The sequence below is a fragment of the Pipra filicauda genome, unplaced genomic scaffold (assembly GCF_003945595.2).
Source record: "Pipra filicauda isolate LSUMZ 115617 unplaced genomic scaffold, ASM394559v2 scaffold73_size2923735_pilon, whole genome shotgun sequence".
In the NCBI taxonomy this organism is placed as follows: domain Eukaryota; kingdom Metazoa; phylum Chordata; class Aves; order Passeriformes; family Pipridae; genus Pipra; species Pipra filicauda.
This window is the reverse complement of record NW_024104909.1, coordinates 134,390-154,788: the sequence shown is the minus strand read 5'-3', so window position 1 is coordinate 154,788 and position 20,399 is coordinate 134,390. Positions and strand designations below refer to the sequence as shown.

Below are 20,399 nucleotides of genomic sequence, written 5' to 3'. Positions count from 1 at the left end.
TCCCCTGCTGGAGCTGACATTAACTGTGTTAGCAGAGGAGCCTCACAAACACAAGCTTTGAAAGTTGCAAGTTTTATTTCAAATACTGAAAGAACCATGTAGTCAAGAAGAGCTGTACATTGCTGATGAAATCCAAATCCCCGTGGATGCCAGGGAAAAGCAGAGCCTGGATGCAACACTTGTTGCACTTAAAGGACCTGATTTAGAGATGTGGTTGCCTGAGCTCTGTGTGCAGCCTCTGAAGAGGGAGTGGGAGGCAATTCCAGAAGATCCTTCAGGTCTGTAAATCTGTGTTTCAGCATGAGCTCAATGAGAACACTCTGAGCTTTAGAGTTTGAGTGCTGTGACATTATTTCATTGGCAGGCAGCACAGCCTTGGTGCCTTCAGCATCTTCCACTGTCTTTTACTATAACTTCATTTGACTTCCATGCTAAGGGAGTCACGCTCAGGGGACTGTTACTTACCACTACCTCAGCTTTTCACCCAACTCTCTTCAGCCTGTGGCTGTGGGGACATTGCCTTTCACACATCCCAAACTCTAATAACTGGGATATGCTCTGGTTCAGTGTCTGGGGGGGGCAATTATGCTGGTTTGATTTGGGGTTATTGCCCCATGTGTTCTCTGTTTGTCCTTTCCTGCTGTGAGAAGCAGCTCTGAACAGCACCTAAGCTGGGCCAAGCCATGTTTTGTTTTCCAGCCCGAGCTTCCTGGAGTGTAGCACAGTTTGCCCAACTCTGAGACCTGATCCACAGATTGCTGTGAGCTCTGTTTTACTGTTGGATCAGGGCTGTGCTCTCCTCCTCCAAGGCTTGGAAGAGTTGATTGCTGTGCAGCTGAACTGGACATTAAGGAGGGATAAAACATCCAGAACAGCTCTTCCACATCTGCTTCCCAACCCAGACCAGCAGGATGAGGCCTGCAGCACGACAGGAGTCCAGCAGCTTGGCTGTTTGAAATCCAGGCTAAAGGTGGAAAGCACGAGTTTCAAAAGGACAGGTTTATCCTGCCCTTTGCTTTCCAAATCTTGCTCATGTCTTGACTTTATCTGAGTTGGTGCAAAGGGTCTGATCTTGCATGTCTGGCACCCTGAGTTTGCTGTGCAGCCTGATAAGGTATCAACAGCTTTGGTAAGAGCACATCATGTGACTGATGATTCCACGTGGATATGACTTGTCTGTGGGTGAAACATTTGTCCTGGGACCTCACCTCTGTGCATTTTTAGAAAATCATCTATAGCTGCAGCACAGAATAGCTGCATGGCTGTGCCCTCAGGAGGCAGAAGGGAGGAGGTGACATCCTGGCCTCAGCTGAGTCCTGCTGGAGTCTGTCATTGATTTTCCTGGAGCCAGGAGTTCAGGCAGTCATTGGTATTTGTAAGTAAAAAACCCCTAACCTTTAGAAGCAGGAAGGACTACAGTGATGTCTACCAGAGCTGGCACAAAGATGAAGGCATAGCTTGGGGAGGAATAAACCGTTACAGTTTTTCATTCTTCCTAAAATTTGATAGCTCACATTTAAATAGGGCCCATTGCTCATTATTCCAGAAAAGAGCAGCTTTAAAGAGCTCTTGAGCTAATGTGCTTTGCCATTAGTGCTGTGCATGATGGGCACAAAGGCTGGGAGTTACTGTCTCACTCTCTCTTCTGTGTTTAAAGATATCCCTTTCCCTGTCCAGAAGGGGAACAATGGGAAGTGAGATCCATTGCAAACTGCCTGAAATACAGTTGTGTCTTCCTTGATTAGCCACCTTTATTCCAGCCTTTTTTCTGCCTGGGATCTTCCTATGATGCCTCCACATTTCCTATAGAATCTTTTCTTTCCTATAACATCCTTTCACTTATTAGTCAAATAAAATATTATTAATATTAATTAAATATATCCTCTTTTGTGAGTTCATTCAAATGAGAACCTACAAGGCAAGAACAGTCTCCTGCAAATTGCAAACTGAAGAAAGCTTCCAGAAATAGGAAAAAACATAGGAATTTCCCATACATTATTCAGATGAATGACTGGTTCAGAATATGGAGAAGAATTATGTCAAGGAAATCCTGTGCTAAATTCCGTAAATACTGAATTCCTTAGCCATCTGAAGAGAGTGTGCACAGTGGGAGGGAAGATGTGCAGGGAACATTGTGTTAATCTGGATCCCCCTAGGAATATTATGTTAATTTATTGGGATTCATGGCAGTGGGGAGAGGAGAGAGTTTGAGAGCGATGCTGCCTAAATCAGGGGCATGATTTGGCGAATCACATCAGACACGAGCTGTGCTGCAGTGAGAGAAGCTGCCTTTGTCGCCCCGATGGGCTCAGTGGGGCTGGAAGGGAGAAGTTCTGGGATTTCCAGTGGCTCTGGAGGTGCTGGGAGATGCAGCATCTTCCTCGGAGGGGTTTGCTGTTGCCTCGCAGTGATAAGGGCTGAGCACATCCTTGCCTTGGGAAGGACCTTGCGTGTGAGGAGAGGAGATTGTGGAGTACGTGGGGATTCTTTCTGCAGTTTCTGTTTTCCTGCTGTGGCTGGGAAGCAGCCTGGAAGACTCATTGCAACTTTAAAGAGCCTCTTAGATCATCTGACAGCAAAAGCTATTTCTTTGTTGTCAGAGATGGGAACAGAAACACTGGGAGCACAAAGAAGAGATCATGGGTTTGTTCATATTTCTGGATGACAGTTAAATATTTATGGGTTTGCTGCACGCAGCTCCAGCCTTCTCTGAAATGTGCTTATTCTTGTTTCTGCTCAGGATTTTACAACACATTTTTGTTCTGCTGCGAATTTCCTTCCCATAACTATCTGGCTTCATCTGGGTAATATTGCCTGAAACAAAGCAGTAGCTCAGGGTTTCTTCTAAATGCTTTTTGAAAAACTGGTTAATGTTCAATGTTAGTTATGGTCCAAACTGGGCTTTTTCAGTGTTGTAAGGTAGCAGATATTGGAATTTGGCACTCAAATCAAAAAAGAACAAAGATTATTGACAAAAAGGAATAATACAAATGGGATATTATGGATGTGCCTTCCCTTCCTGCTCTTCCTGATTGTGGCAGTTTGGATGGAGAGGATTTCAGTGCTGTAAGAAGCCCTGCAGACACAGCATGGCAATGGTCATGGTTCTGTGAGTCTGGGGTTTGAAACCTGTCATAGCATAAGTCAGAGTATTCCTGGGGCTGTGCAGCTGCCATTGGCTGATGTAGGGAACCTTCCTCCCTGGGATAATGCCTTTCCCATGAGATGTGAGGTTGTTACAGTGCTGAGTCTGCAGAGCCTCACAGGAGAGGGATTTTCTGGTAGTTATCCTCTTCTTTTCTTGTGGGGGAATCTCCTCTCCTCCCACCAGGAGACAGGTCAGCACTCAGAGGTGATGGATCCACTGGCCTGGGAGAGCCTTCCTCAGATGCTGTGTTGGCACAGAAGTTTTACAGCTGGTGTGATGTTGTTGGAGGTGTGAGAGGAATGAGCCCTGAGGTGAAACCAATACAATTCTCACACCTACACTCTCGTGGAACATTAAAAGTAGCACTAAAGTATCATAGATAGTGTGGAATTTGCCAGTTATTTCAGTGACTGTAAGGTCCTGCAACTGCCTGTGGAAGGTTGCTCTGTGTTACGTGTTAAACGGGGCTCATCTCAGTATTATAATGACTGACTTGATGCAATTCTCTCCTACTTTTCCCTGATTTTCCTGCTCGTGGATAGAAAGGCTATGCCAGGAGTTTGCCACTGGTGCATTTTAGCCAGATTGGACAAAGCAGGGCCCTCATACCACAGCCATCTGTTTGTTCCTAACTCATGAGGAGAAGGACTTTCTAGGAGAACTAAGACTTTTCAAACTTCATTTTCTGCTGCTTTGTGAACTCACATTCGGGTTGGTTGTCAGAAAACAGAATCTGACTGATCTCAGTAACAATTTCCCACAGGTGTGAATTCCCAGATCCCTGCTCTGGCAGGGAGGAGGGCTGGCCTGGGATCACCCTCATCCACAGCTTGTGCCGTGGTCCTTCCTGAAGGGCAGATTTTACCTTGGATTTCCCCGTGTGTCCTGACTGGGGCTGGATGATTACCTTGAAGGTTTCTATGGAAATAGGGGCTGGTGTTGGTTTGACCACATTTGTCTCTTCTCTTCCTTCTTCTTGAAAGTTCAGAGATGTGAGGTTTGTTCAAGGAATAACTTGAATAAATAGAAGACTGGGGTCTTGCTGCATTCCTCTTTTGTGCATTGGGAACACTGTACCAGTGTTGCACGTGGGAGCTGACATCTTACATTGGAAACAGAGGTGATCTTCTGTCTCCTTGAATGCCCTTTCCCTCTGATGATCTTTTCCACAGCAACCAAGTGTAATTGCACCAGTGGGAGCAGGAGAGCGATGAATTGCAGGACAGAATGGACAAAGCCACTGAGAGATGCCAAAGCTCTGAGTTTGGGGTAGTTGATTTGATTGAAAAGCATGAAAAGTGAAATCCCCGGTTCTGCTTTTAGGCAAATATCTCATGAAGTGCAGGAAATAGAGGAAAGAGACAACATAAAAGGTTACTGAAGTGGAAAGGCAGTTGTCAGAGGGGTTTTAATATTCCGATTAATTTGATTTTCTGGTTGTTATTTTTATAACATTTGTAGAATGCTGTGAAGTGCCTGTCGTAGGCCAAGCAGCACACACAGAATCTCTCAGGTGATTACACAATTAATCAGCATTATATGTACCTCAGAATGCACAATGGATGCTTCTCCATGCACTGATAGCCCATTTTCTCTCCATAATAAAAGTCCTGATGAGACCATGTTGAAAACTAATTTCTTTTTCTGCTTTTTGGAAAGGTCAGTCCACATGAGATGAGGACAAATTAATGAGTGCTGTAAATCAGAGTAGAGTCTTTAAAAGTGAAGCCTCACCTGAACCTGTGTCTCAAAAGTGACAATTTTTTTTCATTCTTGGAATGAATCCTGCCCACTCTGAACTCTGCCTAAATGCATCTGTGTTTCTGGAATCTTCAGTATCAATTCTTCCCAAGCCAGAACTTGACAAACATGACTTTCAAAAGTTCTTTGTCCCTGGACTGTGGCCTTGCTTACTGAGCATCCAGTCACAGCACATTCTCATGAGTGACACATCCTTACACTTGCACTTGTACAACTTGCTTGCTTGGCTGCCCAGAAAATGTATGAGAAACAAAATAAGGTGCTGAGCTGGGAAATGCTGCACTATGACCTAAATGGCAGCTTTTTGCCTCTCCCCGAGTATGTGACACAGTAAGTCTCACAGATATGTGTCACTTGTGGTGACATGAGCGCAGGAGAAATGTCCTATTTTGGTTACAGGCATGTAAAAGTTCATGAAATTTCTTCCCTACCCTTCCATTTGATTAGTTAATTAGAGCATTGCTTTCCCAAAGCCCTTTTCTGCTGAATGCTCAGCACAGTCGTGGAGAATTGAGGGCTCTGCTCAGATCCGTCTGCTATGGATGGAACTCCTGGTGATACCTGTGGGTGTTCTGTGTGCTGGGGAGTCTCTGGATTGGACACTGGGAATGCTCAGGCTCTCAGGAAGTGGTTGCAGATTCATATTCTTGGGATATCACTTAATTGGAGCAAGAGGAATGGTTGTAAGAAAGCAAATGACATATTAACAACATTGGACTAATGAGTTTAACCCACCATGTGCATCCTTGGATGGTCTCTAGCCATAAAATACTCTGTTTTTCCAAGCCCTTTATTTTGGGAGACCGAGATAACATGCAAGTGAGAAGTGTCCTTTGTGTGTTTCAGGCAGCAGAGAAGGTGTTTGTGGTGCCAAATGGATTTTACTGGCAGACAGTTGAAAGTGGTGACAAATACTTCCCTGACAGCAGTGCCATGGAGGCCTGCAGAGATACAGACACTGAGGTAAAGAACAGCAAGCACACCACTCCTTCCTGACTTGTGGGATGATGTGGAACACTGAGAGACAATTAGGTGACCTGGAATATTTCAGTCTTGAGTATTTTTCACTCAGACCTAAATGTACCAGCCGAGTGTTTCATGTCATCAGTATTGATGTGCTGATTGCTCTGAGCCACAGGAGATTAAACTTTGAAATCTGTGGGTTGAAGAAATTGCTACCAACCAGGTGCAAATCAGTAACAGTAGACAAAATTTTGATAACCTGAAACCACTTGACTGTAAGCCAGCATACAGCACAGCTTTGATTAAACTCGGGCTCAGAAAAATTCAAGGAAGTTGCTGAAGGTTCTGGTACTACCTGACTTACAGTAACTGTGTGTTGTGTGAACAAGTAGGAAGTAATTCCACTTGTTTTACTCCAGGTGACTTAAATTAGCTCACGTTTCCGTCTGTTTAGGAGTGCCCATCAAAATGTACGGGACCTGCTCCTGTGTAAAGTAATTTGTAAAGAGAAGAGCAGAGCAGGTCCAGCAGCAGTAACCAGAGCCAGCCAAGAGCCATGGAAACACACAGTGGTTTGGGTTGGAAGGCACCTTAAAGGTGCCTCCTTTCTGTTAAGGGTGGGATGGCCCTGTCCCATGGGCAGGGACACCTTCCACCAGCCCAGGTTGCTCCAAGCCCCTTCCAAGCTGGCCTTGGACACTTCCAGGGATGGGGCAGCCACAGCTTCTCTGGGCAACCTGTGCCAGGGCCTCACCACCCTCACAGGGAAGAATTCCTTCCCAATATCCCACCTAACCCTTCCCTTTGGCAGAGGGAAGCCATTCCCCCTTGCCCTGTCCCTCCAGGTCCTTGTCCCAAGTCCCTCTCCAACTCTCCTGGAGCCCCTTTAGGCCCTGGGAGGGACTCTCAGGTCTCCCTGGAGCCTTCTGTTCTCCAGGTGAACCCCCCCAGCTCTCCCAGCCTGGCTCCAGAGCAGAGGGGCTCCAGCCCTTGGAACAGCTCCCTGGCTTCCTCTGGACTTGCTCCAGCAGGTCAAAATCTTTCTTGTCTTGGTGGCCTCAGAGCTGGACACAGTGTCCAGGTGGAAATCCACAGTGACAAGGCCAAGCCAGGAAATCCATGGGTTTGGTCAGTGGCCAGAATTGGTGACATCCAAGACTGGGCCAGGCCCACCTCAACAAAGCTCTGACAGAGAGAAAAGCCAAGTGCCAGGCCCCCGAAAAGAGGGGAGATGGGCACTTCCTGAGGTTTCCTGATGCTGGATGGCTGTGTTATCACAGCTGGCCCCAAGCCCAGGCACCTAAGCTCCAGGGACTCTGAGCAGATACAGAAAATACTCCCTTCCTGGCTGCTGTGAGTTCTGGGTTGGTATCTGGAAAGCTTGAGCTAAGCAAACATAAAGAAATAGAGTTTTTATTCCTAATTAGCCCACTTTTATATGATTTGAGTAAATGTATATCTTTATATATATCTTTACGGGGGAGTAGCATTTCATTTCAAGTGTCCAGTACTGATGAATTCATTTGGCATTTGCTGCAGCTGTAAACCTTGATCTGGGCAAATCCTCGTGCTGCTCTGCATCCAGGAGAACCGTGCCCAGATGTGGGGCCAGTGCAGTCAGCTTGTGTGACCTACAGCAAAACAGTCTGTTATCCACAGCACCACACCATTCCCTGTTTTAAAGCACTTGCTGTTTAAAACAATTTGTTTCTCTGATGGGAAAGTAATAATAATTTGCTTCCCTTTTGGGTATAGACGTTCAGAATGTGTTGCTGTGTGTCTTCCTACGTGCCAGAATGGGCTGAATTGGATTAGTCTGGTAGAGGAGACTTCAAAATGTAAATTTGGGAGAGCACCAGTCATGTGTTTGCCTTTTGATCTTTTTTTTTTTTAATGTTGATTATGTCTCTTTTATAGGTATAAAGAAACAACCAGTTAGTCTATTATTATTTAATCATCTAGAAAGATGGGCAAATGGTAGTACACAGAGTTAAACAGCAGAGGTGATGTGCTTTGGTCTCTGCCCCAGAGACCTTGCAGTTTTTTACTAGTAGGTTTACATGACAAAAGGCACAATTATATCAACAGAAATAGATTAAATTATAATTATCATTGATAGCTGTGATTCAGTCCAAAGCTAAGAGCCTTCTTGTGAACTGCACATAAACATAAACCAAAACCAAGCCTCTTTGTAGCTCCTGGAGTGTAGATCCATCCTGGGAACCAAAGGTGAGCAGAAGGGATGCAACTGTGAGGTTGTTGAAGGCTTGGAAGCATTTGCCTCATTTTTCCAACGTGCTCCTTCTGTTCAGGTTGCCATGGTGCTGCTGTTTGAGAGGCTCCTCCGGAGTCCCCTGGCTGCCCATCACCTGCTGCAGCTGCTGCTCAGCTCTGGCCTGGATGTCTGTGGCCTGCGCCTGCTCTATCCCCAGCAGGATGTGCTGCTCTCCAGCTCAGGTGAGCTCTGCTTTTCCTTCAGATCGTGTGGTGATGCTGAAGGGAAGACAAAGATCTGTAAATCCAAGGTGAAGGGTGATGTGGTGCTGTGGGTATGGGCAGAGGGTGTCAGATTTGCTTTAGAATTCCCTGTATCTTTCCCAAAAGAAATTATACAATATCTTGGGCTGTTTCTTTCCTTCTGTTCCCGGTGTTGAGTATCCACGAGTTGATACGTTTTTGTGTCTCAGAGTTTAGTTGTTCCTTTGCAGCAAGCTCTCCCAAACTGCAGTGCTCTAAGCTCCAGGGTTAGAATCATGTGAGTTAAATATAATAATTTAGTTCCCCACTATGTTGCTGAAGGTTTTAGCTGCAGAAAATCCAGCCTTCCTCTTCCACAATTCCCCCATCTCATTGCCTGTGGGACTTCACAAGCATGGGCAAAGTACTGATCTAGCTGTCCTGTAATTGCGTTGGCTGATAAAACATCCACAAAATGTCATATTGTTTAATAGAATCCCATGATAGAATCCCACCTGAGATGGGAGACCAACAAGATAAGGTAAATAAAAATGATCTGGGTCTCTGAACTCAAATCACAAAGACACCAATGTGTCAAATGAGCGTGTTATGGTTGAGTCTTTATTTTTTCCCATTTGGGAAACAGAGATGATGAAACCTGTCTTAAAGCATTATGGAATATTATTAGTTGCTAATGCAACATAGTTCCAGAGCGACAGGTGTTGCATTAGCTGCAAAGTTTAGAGATTGCCTCTGTAATATAGCCTGGCTTGTGCTTTCTTTTAAAGCAGGCACTTCTCCTGGAAGGTTTGTGTATGACACCACCTCATACAGACAGTCTATTTCCCGCGGGAAAGATATAGGCAGGCTGAGAGTGAGGGAAATGGGTTTGCTTTTCCTCTGGCAGAAGGTGAGTGGAGACCAGCTTCATCAGAGAAAATTCTCCAGTCTCCCTGCTCCCTTTTTGCATTTGGAAGCAAGAGGAGCAGACTGCCTTAGGAATGGGGTTGCAGTTCTCTCAGGGCTGTGCACGTAACACATTCCTAGTGATAGCTGGAGAAATGAAGGAGGACTTCAGAAATGAATAAGGAAACCATAAAATCACCAGTCATTAGGAGCTGACAGGCAGCAGATCTGCTTCAATGCTCTATACCAGGCAGTATTATTTAAGAACATTTTGTATGAAGAGACAATTCATTTGAGCTGAGAACCGCTGGGTGAGTTTGTAAATTAGACTTTTACCCATTTGAAAACTTGAAAATTATTATTTTAAGTATTTACAGCCAGTTGCTTCATCATCTACCTGCTCCAGAGACTTATGTTCTGGTTTCTGATTCTTATGCAAGAAATTATGTCTTTGAATATGCTTTTAAACCTAAGGGAAGCCTTACTGCTTTTTCTAACAGCTGCAGTAAGAACTACAGAGAAGCCAAATTTGTTTTTTCTCTTTGTTTTTACTTCCTGGACCCAGCTATGCTGGGAGACATGGGAAAAGGTTTGCCAGAGACATGGGGAAGAGTTGATGCAGCTGATCTTACAGCATTGTACAAAATCTGTATTTGATGCAGAAGGAAATAATGTAGAAAAGAAGTCTTCAAATTTCTAGTTTGTGATCCCTTTCAAAAACATCCCTTTCCACAGGACCTTCTTCTTGTCCTGTCTTTACTTCAATCCCCAGCCTTGTGGTCATGAACAACAGACTGCACAGGAACTTAAATTTGGGTTGGAAAAGACCTTAAAGACTGTCTAGTTCCAACCCCCTGCCGTGGACAGGGACACTTCCAGTGTATCACCTGCTCTGTAATCACTAACCCTGTGCTCACACCTTTCCACAGCAAATATGAGGCAACCAACTCCTCTGTCTTTACTAGAGCACCTTCAGTAATCTCAGATTTAGCATTAGGTAAAAATGTGCAGGTGCTGCCAGCATAGGACACACAGGGCAGGTAACCAGGTGGTTCCCCTTTTGAGGTCTGGCTATGACAGAGCACTTGAGTGGGATGAATGACCTTGGGGCTGGTTGTTCCACGTTTTACTCACACCTATGTTTGTTTCCACAGAAAAGCTGCCTTCTTCCTACACCTCAGAGCTTGGCAACGTGCCACCAGTGCTGGCACTGTGTGTGAGAGGGCCTAGAGCACGTGGCACCTTGCAGGACATCATGGGGCCATCTGACCCATGGCTGGCCAGAGTGACAGACTGTGGTTCCATCAATGCCATGTACAGCGAGAGCCAAGAGGAGCCTCTCATGTCCCTGCCCTGCCTGGACAGCCACGTGCACAGGGAGCTGTGCCTCTGGTTTGGAGGAAGGGCTGCTGGGATCCTGCACCTGCCTTCCAGGTGATGGTCTGATGGTCTTGAAGTGTTGTTCCCACAGGCAGGGTGTTCTTTACATGTCAGCCTTCTGCTAAAGGTCTGGGGAACAGGAGTGTGGGGTGGAAGGAATCCGTCTCCTTTTGTGTTTCCAAACCAGTTATACAGTCTGCAAAAGTCCTCCTCTTTTCTGCACCAGATCACAGAATCACAGAATATGCTGAGTTGGAAGGGACCCATCAGGATCATTGAGTCCAACTCCTGGACAGAACACCCCGACAATCCCACCCTGTCCCTGAGAGTGTTGTCCTTGAACTCTGTCGGCTTTGGGGCTGTGACCATTCCCTGGGGAACCTGGTCAGTGCCCAACCACCCTCTGGGGGAAGAACTTCTTTCTGAGATCTATCCTAAACCTCTCCTGACACAACTTCAGGCTGTTCCCACAGGTCCTAGATGTATCAGGTGTGGGACACTTGTGATTGCTTTCCATCCCCTGTTCCCTGGTAGCAAGCCTGGTAATTCATGCACTTGCAGCAAGATTTGGAGACTTGGTGTTGAAGAAGGAGTGGCCCTTTCCTAGGAAACCTGCTCTAGCTTTGCCCTGTCCCTCCATATCAATTGATAAGGGGCTTCAGAGGGAAAAGGTTCTTTGGAGGATGATGACAGATATGTGTGAAAATGAAGGGTGGCTTATAAACCTTTAGCTGCCAGCACAAGGAATGCAATTTAGGAAGTGATGGCATAACTATAGGGTTCCAAAGAGTGCTGGGCACAAGTGAGGTTCAGGAGTCTGGAATGTCGTGCTTGGATGGGTCTGGGAATGGCTTTTAAGCATCCATTATTCCATCATGCAGCCCTGATCATCCCTGTGCTGCTGTGCAGTGCTGCAGGGAGGGGCCTGCAGCTCCCAAAGGCTCGCTTTGGCTCTCCCAGACAGAAATGGCTTTACTGAGTGGTTTTTAATCTGAAAGTTTTTAACACTGACAAAATACCTGCTGTTGGCCTCACCCAGCAGAGCAGAGGGGGGTGAGGGAAAGAGGAGGACAGGGAGAAAAGCTTGAGCAGCTCTGTGAAGTGACACTCAGCAGACCTTGCACACCATCTGCACCCAGACTCCCTTGCACTCCTTATCAACACTCTCTTTCCCAAATCTCTCTGCAGCTTTTCCTTGATGGAGATGAGTACTTTCTATGGCACAAAACAATCCCTTCCTGACAATCTTGCAGCTTCCTGGATGGAGGCTCAGACCTGAGGGCCCAGGGAGCACATTTAATCCTGTGTGTGAACATAGAGCTCTGCTGTGCTCAGAGGGCCCTTTCCTGCTTGTTAGGGCAGCAGAGGTTGGAAAGGGTCTGGGACACAAGTCCTGTGAGGAGCAGCTGGGGAGCTCAGCCTGGAGAAAAGGAGGCTCAGGGGGGACCTTCTCACTCTCTGCATCTCCCTGACAGGAGGAGGGAACCGGGGGGGGCTGTCGGACTCTGCTCCCAAGGAACAAGGGACAGGACAAGAGGAAACGGCCTCAAATTATGCCAGGGGAGGTTCAGGTTGGATATTGAGGAAAATTTCTTCACTGAAAGGGTGGTGAAACCCTGGCACAGCTGTGGTGGAGTCACTGCCCCGAAAGTGTTCAAAAAGAGAGTAGATGTGGCCCTTCATAATGCAGATTAGTGGGCATGGTGGTGTTCAGTCAAAGTTTGGACTTGATGATCTTGGAGATCTTATCCAACCTTAATGATTCTGTGATTCTATAGTATCAAACTGCAGCTCTCCTCTCCCTGGTGTCATGTCTGCCACAGGCCTGTGTAAGCACATGGGATGCAGCCTCTGCACTGGGGTTTTTGGCATTAGCTGAACAAATGATGCTGTGGTGGAACTGCTGCAGAAAGCTCACACAAGGCCCTGCACCTACAGGTTGTGGACTTAGGATCCTGGCTGCTCCTGGGGGCAGTGTGGCACAGTGGCTGTGGCAGCAGGCTGGGGGGGAGATCAGCTGCAGTGCTGGCAGTGCTTTCTGCAGAGTGGCAAAGCTCAGCCATGTGGAACTAACCCGGTGCTGGGGAGGGATTGTGTGTCAGAGTTCAGCTCTGCTTGGCCATCAACAGCCGCTCTCATCATTTTTATTTTTAAGATGGGGGAAAAAATCAATGTGGCAAAATTTTAAAATTTACTTTGATTTGTTACTTGACATGTGTACTATATATAGTAATAATATATATTATTTTATACTATTATATAAGTTTATTATTAATAATTCATATTACAGCTTTGTATATACATCTATTTGCAAACATAAATATATAATTTCTATTTATAAATTTATGATTTACATGTAAAGATTATGTATCTTATAAATTTACTGTAAATATATAAATATACATTATTATATGAATTTACTATTATATCAATTATATATACGATATATTATTATTTAGTTTATTTATTATTTGGTTTTTATTTTGTTTGTTTGTTTATTTTTCCTCTTACAAAGATGATGAGTTCTGCTCCTGTGGTATAACTACATTCTAAATAATACACTTGTCTTTCTCCTAATGCTGGTGATTTGGTCCACTGGGAGACAGGAATACAAACTGCAGCTCAGATGGCCCTTTGCAGATTATCCTTGCAGATGCCATGGGCTCCTGGGAGTGAGCGAGCAGGATGTGTTCCAGAGAGAAGATACATTCCAGCCAGCTCGGAAGGGCTGAGGCAGGTTTGCCTGAGCAGCCTGTGCTCACAGTCCCAGCCAAACTGTTCCCAGACAGTCCCTGGCTTCCAAACCACACCTTCTGTTCACCCTGCCCTGATCTGGGCCTTCTGGATATGCAGGGAAGTTGCAGAGGTTTCCCTGGCACATCTCTGCCAGACTCGATCGTGCTTGTTGCCTAACATGAACCTTCCAAACTGCTTAAACTCAGGCTAAAGAACCCCATGTGAACAGCAACTATGATGTGTCTGTGGGTGGGAATAGCTCTGCTACTGCAGCCTAACATATTTATTGATTCCCAGATTTCTTTGCCAAGCTGGGTACTTTGCATTAGCTACTTTTAATTGAACACAGAGAGCCTCAGGGGGAGTAATATAAAAATGTTCAGTCAGAGAGACCTCAATGCAACTCATGTCAGGGACACGGGATTGAAATGGCTTTTTCAATAAAGCAGTTTTACCAGAGAAGCTTCTGTGGCCCTGGATTTGCTGCAGAAAGTAGATTTGAGTCAGAATCTGGTGTAACAGCTTTTAATATTTATCATTTTTTTGTAGCTCTCAGGGTCCTTCATCAGCTGGGACAGAAGCAGATGAAGAAAAGATTGATCTCCAGAGCATGATGCTGCCTCGACATCCAGCCATGCTTGTCTCAACTACCAAAGGTCAGCGTTAGATTCATCTGGAGGTTTCATGGTTCTTCTTCGCTGGCAATGTCACTGCACCCCAGCCCACCTGTCTCGGGAAATTCTGCTTCCCTGGATTGCTCAGGGCTGTGACCTGGCCAGTTCTAGAGCCAGCAATGAATTTCTAGTGGAACATTTCTCCTATGATGAAGTGGCAGAGAAGTGTTACACATCAACGTCCTTGTGGAGGCAGCTGCTTAGATGTCACTGAAGGGGGGGAAAAAAGAAACAAAAAACCAGTGCACAGGAAATCTCTGCACAGAGGGGCCTGTTCATCAGAGAAATAGTGAAGGCCTAATAGAATCCTTAAATTGCTTGTTTATCTGATCAGAGATCATCTGTCTCTCCTGGTGAAGAGCTGAATATAATCATCAGGGGAATTAAATGGTTAAGGCTTCATTCAGGGCAGGGTTGACCATTCAGTCAGAAAGGGGAGCACTGCATTAAGCTGATTCCACTCAAATACCCCTTTTCCCTTTGTAGGAGTTCTCTTCTGAATTGGTACCTAACTAGCTGCAGGCTGTGTCCAAGGGACACCTGCCAAGGCCTTACCTGGCTAAGAAGGATCCCGTTGGTGTTGGGGTACCTGCTGTAAAGGCCAATGTGCTGACAGACTTCTGTAGTGGGGCCTGGCACAGCAGATCTGGGGTGCAAGGGATTTTTGGACAATGTTTAGAGCATTGGTGGCTGGTTTCTGCTCCCACAGCTGATAGTTTCACAGGAATGGAACCTGAGGGGAGCAGAAGGTCAGTAGCTGTAAGGGAGAAGGTGGCAGAAGGGAGGCAGGATTGAAGTGACAGAGAAAGAAAGCATGGGAAATTACATTGCCAAAGGAAAAAATCCATGAGAAAAGGGTGAGAGCATAAGCAAAAAGATGAAAGGAACACAAAGAGACAGAGGGTGATGGGAGGAAAATGGAGAAGGGAGAAAGCAAAAAAAACAAGTCTCAGTTTTGAAATACTCTTTGGTACAACAGCGCATGTTAACTCAGGTACTTTGGCAGCCAGCCATTGGCTCTGTTATTTGGGATTGGGATTGATGGCAGCTGGTGGCTACTGATGGAATGAGTCACATTTTCTGCCTCCCCTTCCTTTTATGGCCATTAATGATTCACAGTTGCTGTGGGCTGCTGAGTTACACCACACCACGTTCCATGTATATTTGGGCTCAGGAAGTCACTGTTGAGCTTCATTCCTAAGATAGCTGGATCATGGCTCTCGGAAGGGAAGCTGAAAATCTGGTCTGGGAGCAGACACTCTGTGGGGTTTTAAGGAAAGGAAACATTCACTAACTCCTTCCCTCAGGGTTCCAGCAGCTTCTCTTGGAGACAGGAATATTTACCCATACAGAGCAGATGTACTGCATCTCCCACCAGGTCGATCTGCCTCTTCTCAATAATCCAAGTTTTAGTCCCCCTAGCAGGAATTTTTGTTGATTTGGGTTTTTTATATGCAAAAATGTTTTTTAGAACTGTTGTCAACTAGAAAGGAACCAAAATTTTACCACCCATAACCCTGTATTTTGACAGTTCCCATATAATGAATGTCTGCGCTTAAGTCAGTGGTAAAGCCAAATAGAAATTTTAGGCAAAGAAACACCTTACCTGTCCCATCCTTAGTGCTAAACACAAGGTTTCTCTTGTTTTGGTACTGTTGCTTTGAACTACCAGTCTGAGCCTTGGTCAGATTCTTGAGAGGATGCTTATTCATACCACAAAATCTAAAATAAAAAGAAATAGTCACTGTCCTACCCACCAAAACAAGCGTAATTAGGACGCAGAGACTGAAATCCTCCAATCTCATATCACCTGATTAGAGCTAAGAGAAATTAATGGGGCAGTGTAGAGGAAACCCATGTAGAAGTGGCACTGAGGCTTCGCCCTCAGAGGTCACTCTTGGCAGGTTATGAGATCTGAATGTGCATTGTGAGGGATAAAAAGCTGTGTTAGAGCTAGGAAGGTGTGATAATGAAGGTGGTGGTAAAAACAGCCAAAATAAGATTAGAACAAAGGAAAGACCTCAAGTAGATCAGAAGCTTCAAGGAAAAGTCTTGATCTTGTCTTGTAGTGCCTAAGATGGGGCTTAGACTGCTCGGGAGGTCTTGTAGTCTCTTTTTCCTGGTCTTGCCCGTAGCATGTGTTGGCAGTGAGCTTGGGATTCAACTCACAAAGCAGGAGTCTAAAACCCAAGGTGCTAACCCAATGGAACCTTATCTGCTGGGGTGAGGGGTACAAGGAGAACTCAAGCAGCCAGACCCAGTGGATGAGGATCAGGTAGGACAGAGCAGGCTGGTATCACTGTCATGATGACCAAGGAACCTCTGAGGCCTCAGATGGTTTCCAAACCAAAGAGTGAGGTGAAATCATGATCACAGGCTGGTCTAAAGCTTCAGGAGACTGTACCACAAGGCAGGTTCTGGGATGAAGGTTAGAGACAGGAGTAAAAGAGGGACAAGAGGAGGCAGGAGGTGGTGCTGAGCAGGATTGCAGAAGCAGCTACAGGCTGGGACCACCAGTGACAGCAGAGAGGAATGGCTGGGGCTGCTTCATGCACTTCGTAGTGGAGAAATTGTTCAAGAACAAGCTGTTCTTGTTGACTTTGGTTACTCATCATGTGGCCAGGCTTATCAGGCCCCCAGGCCCCACGGGGTGACACACTGCCTGCACGTGAGCTGAGCCACATACCCCCCAGACCTGATGAGACAGGCTATCTGGAGTGTATGATTCATAAAGAAATTACTGATGATGCCATAAGCTTTTCCATCCTAGTGTGGCACTGGCTTGCAGTCATTATGAGCTGGATATACCAAATAAACTGTAAAACACAGTGTCACCATTTGGGATGTGCTTCAAGCTGGAACCACCCACTGTGAGAGCTGCCTTGCACTGGTACCACAGCTTCTGTGACAGTAACACGCTGCTTTCCTTACCCTCTCTTTGCTGTAGGAGACATCATTTTGCTGGTGTCGCCTGTGGTGTCTCCTCGTGCCTATGGAAAGGTGATGTCTGTCTGCGCTCGTCGGGGGTTTGTCCTGCAAGGCCTCAGGCAGCTGCAGCTCTCACCCCAGCAAGGCCTTGTGCTGAGCATGACAACAAGGCAGGTACTGGACAGAACACAGCGAGTTGTATACCCTGTTACCCCTTGGTCTGGAACTAATTATGCCAATGCTCCTCTAGTAAGTGCTCCAAGGACTCCCATTCCCTCTTTTCCAGCTACACAGCACTCGTGTTCTCCCTGTTCCTGGGAGCAGCACTTTGGGTTGCTTTCAGTGCTGGCTTTTCTCTAGTAGGAAAAATCCCTCCAGGCCTTGGCCTCTCACTAGGAACAGGAGTGTAAATTCATCATTGGGCCTCCTCCTCCTAAAACAAATATGAATTTTACCACTGATCTCAGAAAAGCAAGTAGCCCCATGAACCAAAATAACACTCACTGATCTGCAAAGGTGTGTTCAGGAGATAGTCTTCACTAACAGACTGATATTTGGTGCTGTTCTTCACAGTCCATCGGGGCCTTTCAGCAGGAAGTCCCCTCGTTCAATGCACTCCAAATGCGTTGCAAAAAGAGCTTTCCTGTTATCAAAACTAACTTTTTTTTTCTTTGAACCTCTTTCTAACATGGCGATAGATTTGAGTTAAAATGCAGTTGGCATTTTGACAAGTCAGCCTAAGGAAACAGCAATAATCATAAATGCAAGATTGGAGTCAAACTTAACATGTGCAAGAAGTCCAGTGCTGCACTTCGTACATTATAAATCACACAGAAATCTTATGGCACCTTCTCTCACAAAGGAGCAGATCCCTGACTTCAAATTATCATGCTGAGCATTGTTTGCTGTGTCAGCCAGCAAATACATCATTTTGCAAATTAAACTGTACAAATCCCCTTTTTTCTGCTTAAGCCTAAGGAATAATAATGTCCCGGGCCATGATATTTGTTAGGATGAATATAACCTATTTATGGAATACCACAGACCAAATAACCAGGTGTTTGGAGCATGATCCTGAGTGGCCATTAAGAAGTTAACAGCAGCAGCTATTGCTCCAATGTGCTGTTTGGAGCTAAAATTTCTGAAAATCATCCCTTCATTTGGGACTCAAGATCATTTTTGTATGAGTGACTTAAAGTGGTACCACATTTCAGCTCTGTTACCACTGTTGTGGTTTTGGCCCAGCCCAGTTCCAGGGCAGAATGTTTTTATGTAAAGCCTCTTCCCTGAGGTTTAAATTAAGTTTCTCTGCCTCATGAATAGGTGATGCATGAACACCAAGATATTGAAAATTCCTATGCCTCAGTGTTGAGCTGTATCTTGTTATGCCATCACAATTTATCTATTTGCTGGAGTGCCATAGTAATTACATCTGGATTTAGCAGTCTAACTTGCCCTCATTATTTCAGATTGATGTATTTTGCCCTGGAAAGAGTTCAAGCTCACCTGATAGTCCTGCAAGGGGAGAACTCCCAGCTGAACCACGGGGACACTGCCTCGTTTTGTTGCTGAGGAAGGAGAATGCAAGTCATCACATTCCTGCCCTGATGAAAGGTAATGCTTTCCCTGCTCACCAGCCTGGGGGAAGGAGGTTTGCATTTCACTGTGTGTGAGCTAAACATTAGCAGTCTGACCACAGCTGTTACAGTGCAGGGAATAGTTATGGAGAATATCAAGGTCTGCTAGTTTTCTGCATGTTTCCCCAGACCAAGGTGTGAATCAGTCACGACTGCCCATTCAACAGAGCAGGCTGATCTTTGCCAGGTGTTTGATTTTAGCACTGGAGTCCTCTTGAACTTAGAATCACTGAGTAGTTCCTTTTGGAAAGGACCTCAGAGGGTCTCATCCAACTTCCTGCTCAGTACAGCATCAGCAGTGAATTCCAGTCAGGATGCTCAGGGGTTTTCCTGTCAGGTCTTGAAAATCTACAAGGCTCCCCTGCCTTTCTGGGGCTTTGTTCCAATGCTGGGCCATCCTTATGAGAACTGTTTTTTTCTTTATGTCAAGTTGAGCCTCCCCTGCTTGAATTTGTGAGCCTTGTCTCCGTACACCTCCATACTGGGCCTGACTTGGTCATCTCACACACGTGGCATGTGGTGTGGGATTCTTGGGATTGTCCTGTGCAGTGCCAGGAGTTGGACTTCCAGGAGTTGGACTTTGATGATTCTTGTGGGTCCCTTCCAGCTCAGGACTTTCTATGATTATATGACCTCAACAACCTCCTCTCAGATATTCTTAGTGCATACAGAGGTAGGATAGCCAAAATGCAGATGTGCCACTGAGCCTGAGGGCAGCATCTCATCCTACCAATACCAGCTCCAAGTCCTGCGTACTTGTGACTTCCAAGGACCTGAAAGGTTACTCATTTTATATTAGGGACTGCCAAAAACAGTCAAGTTGCTGCCCTAAATCTTCTTACTTGAATGAAACTATGCTGAGGCTCTGGTTCAGGAAAAACATGATTTGGTTTTCTTAAGGATGAGTTGACATTGGTCTCAAGTGGGTAAAATCAGTGTGATCAGGAGGGAACAGAAATCCTGCCCTGCTTGACTCTTCCCAAGAAGGGGGTCCCTGTGACTGACCCCTCCATTAACACCACCACAGATAGCCCATGAGGAGGACATTCATCCACAGCCCAGTCACTTCCTTTAATCTGTCCATTTTAGAGGTTTGGGAAAACAATGGCAATTCAAAAAGTCCTGGGCTTTTTCTCCTGAGACTATCACAGACTGTTCTGAAAACAAGTGCAGACACATAGTATTAATCATGGCAGAATAATTAGAGCCCTATGTCACCTGCTGCCTCTACACCCAAAGGAAGTTGCTTATTAAAAAGTACAGTTTCTGCTCCTTTTCTCAGTGCCACAGAGGATGTTTACAGTGTTGATGTTTTGCACAGGGAAATTTCCACTGGAAATATATAGGTGGGACTGGAACAAAGCATAGTCTGGAAAGGTAAAATGTTTTCCCTCATTGTAGAGAACTCAGGGTTTTTTTCCTTTGTTTCTAGACAGATTTTGCAAATGCCTCTTTCCATGTGTTCCGTGCTCTTTGCATCAGTCCTGTGCTTCAGAACTGACCTTAGTCCATGTTCCAGAGCCCTGGAGAGGGGAAGCTAACACTCTTGCCACACAAGCTTTGGTTTGGCCTCTGGGAAGTGAAGAATAGCACTAGGATTTGAGTAGGATAAATACCTCACTAAGAAGTTTTGCATTTATAATCAGTACCTCTGAAAAGCAGTTACCCCTTTTAGATCTTGAACACTGTTTAATTTTCAGAGCAAGGAAAAGCTCAACAATTATTCCTGAAATAGAGCAGATAAATAGGTGGTTTTGGGTAAGGATCTCTGTCTTGAGAATCAAACACTATATATTTATGTCCAAGCTT

The 20,399-nt window shown here is 45.5% G+C and overlaps 1 protein-coding gene across 5 annotated transcripts in view; it reads left to right on the top strand.

The window, feature by feature from the left end:
* The window catches only part of DNAAF8 (dynein axonemal assembly factor 8), a 92,788-nt gene that overhangs the window by 40,083 nt on the left and 32,306 nt on the right, over nucleotides 1-20,399 (top strand). For all 5 annotated transcript variants that reach the window (XM_039389559.1, XM_039389558.1, XM_039389561.1 and 2 more), the window contains exons 14-19: nucleotides 5,756-5,872; nucleotides 8,185-8,329; nucleotides 10,390-10,669; nucleotides 13,901-14,007; nucleotides 16,973-17,127; nucleotides 18,423-18,567. In XM_039389559.1, coding sequence (XP_039245493.1) covers nucleotides 5,756-5,872; nucleotides 8,185-8,329; nucleotides 10,390-10,669; nucleotides 13,901-14,007; nucleotides 16,973-17,127; nucleotides 18,423-18,567 — 949 coding nt within the window. The remainder of the gene's footprint in view (nucleotides 1-5,755; nucleotides 5,873-8,184; nucleotides 8,330-10,389; nucleotides 10,670-13,900; nucleotides 14,008-16,972; nucleotides 17,128-18,422; nucleotides 18,568-20,399) is intronic.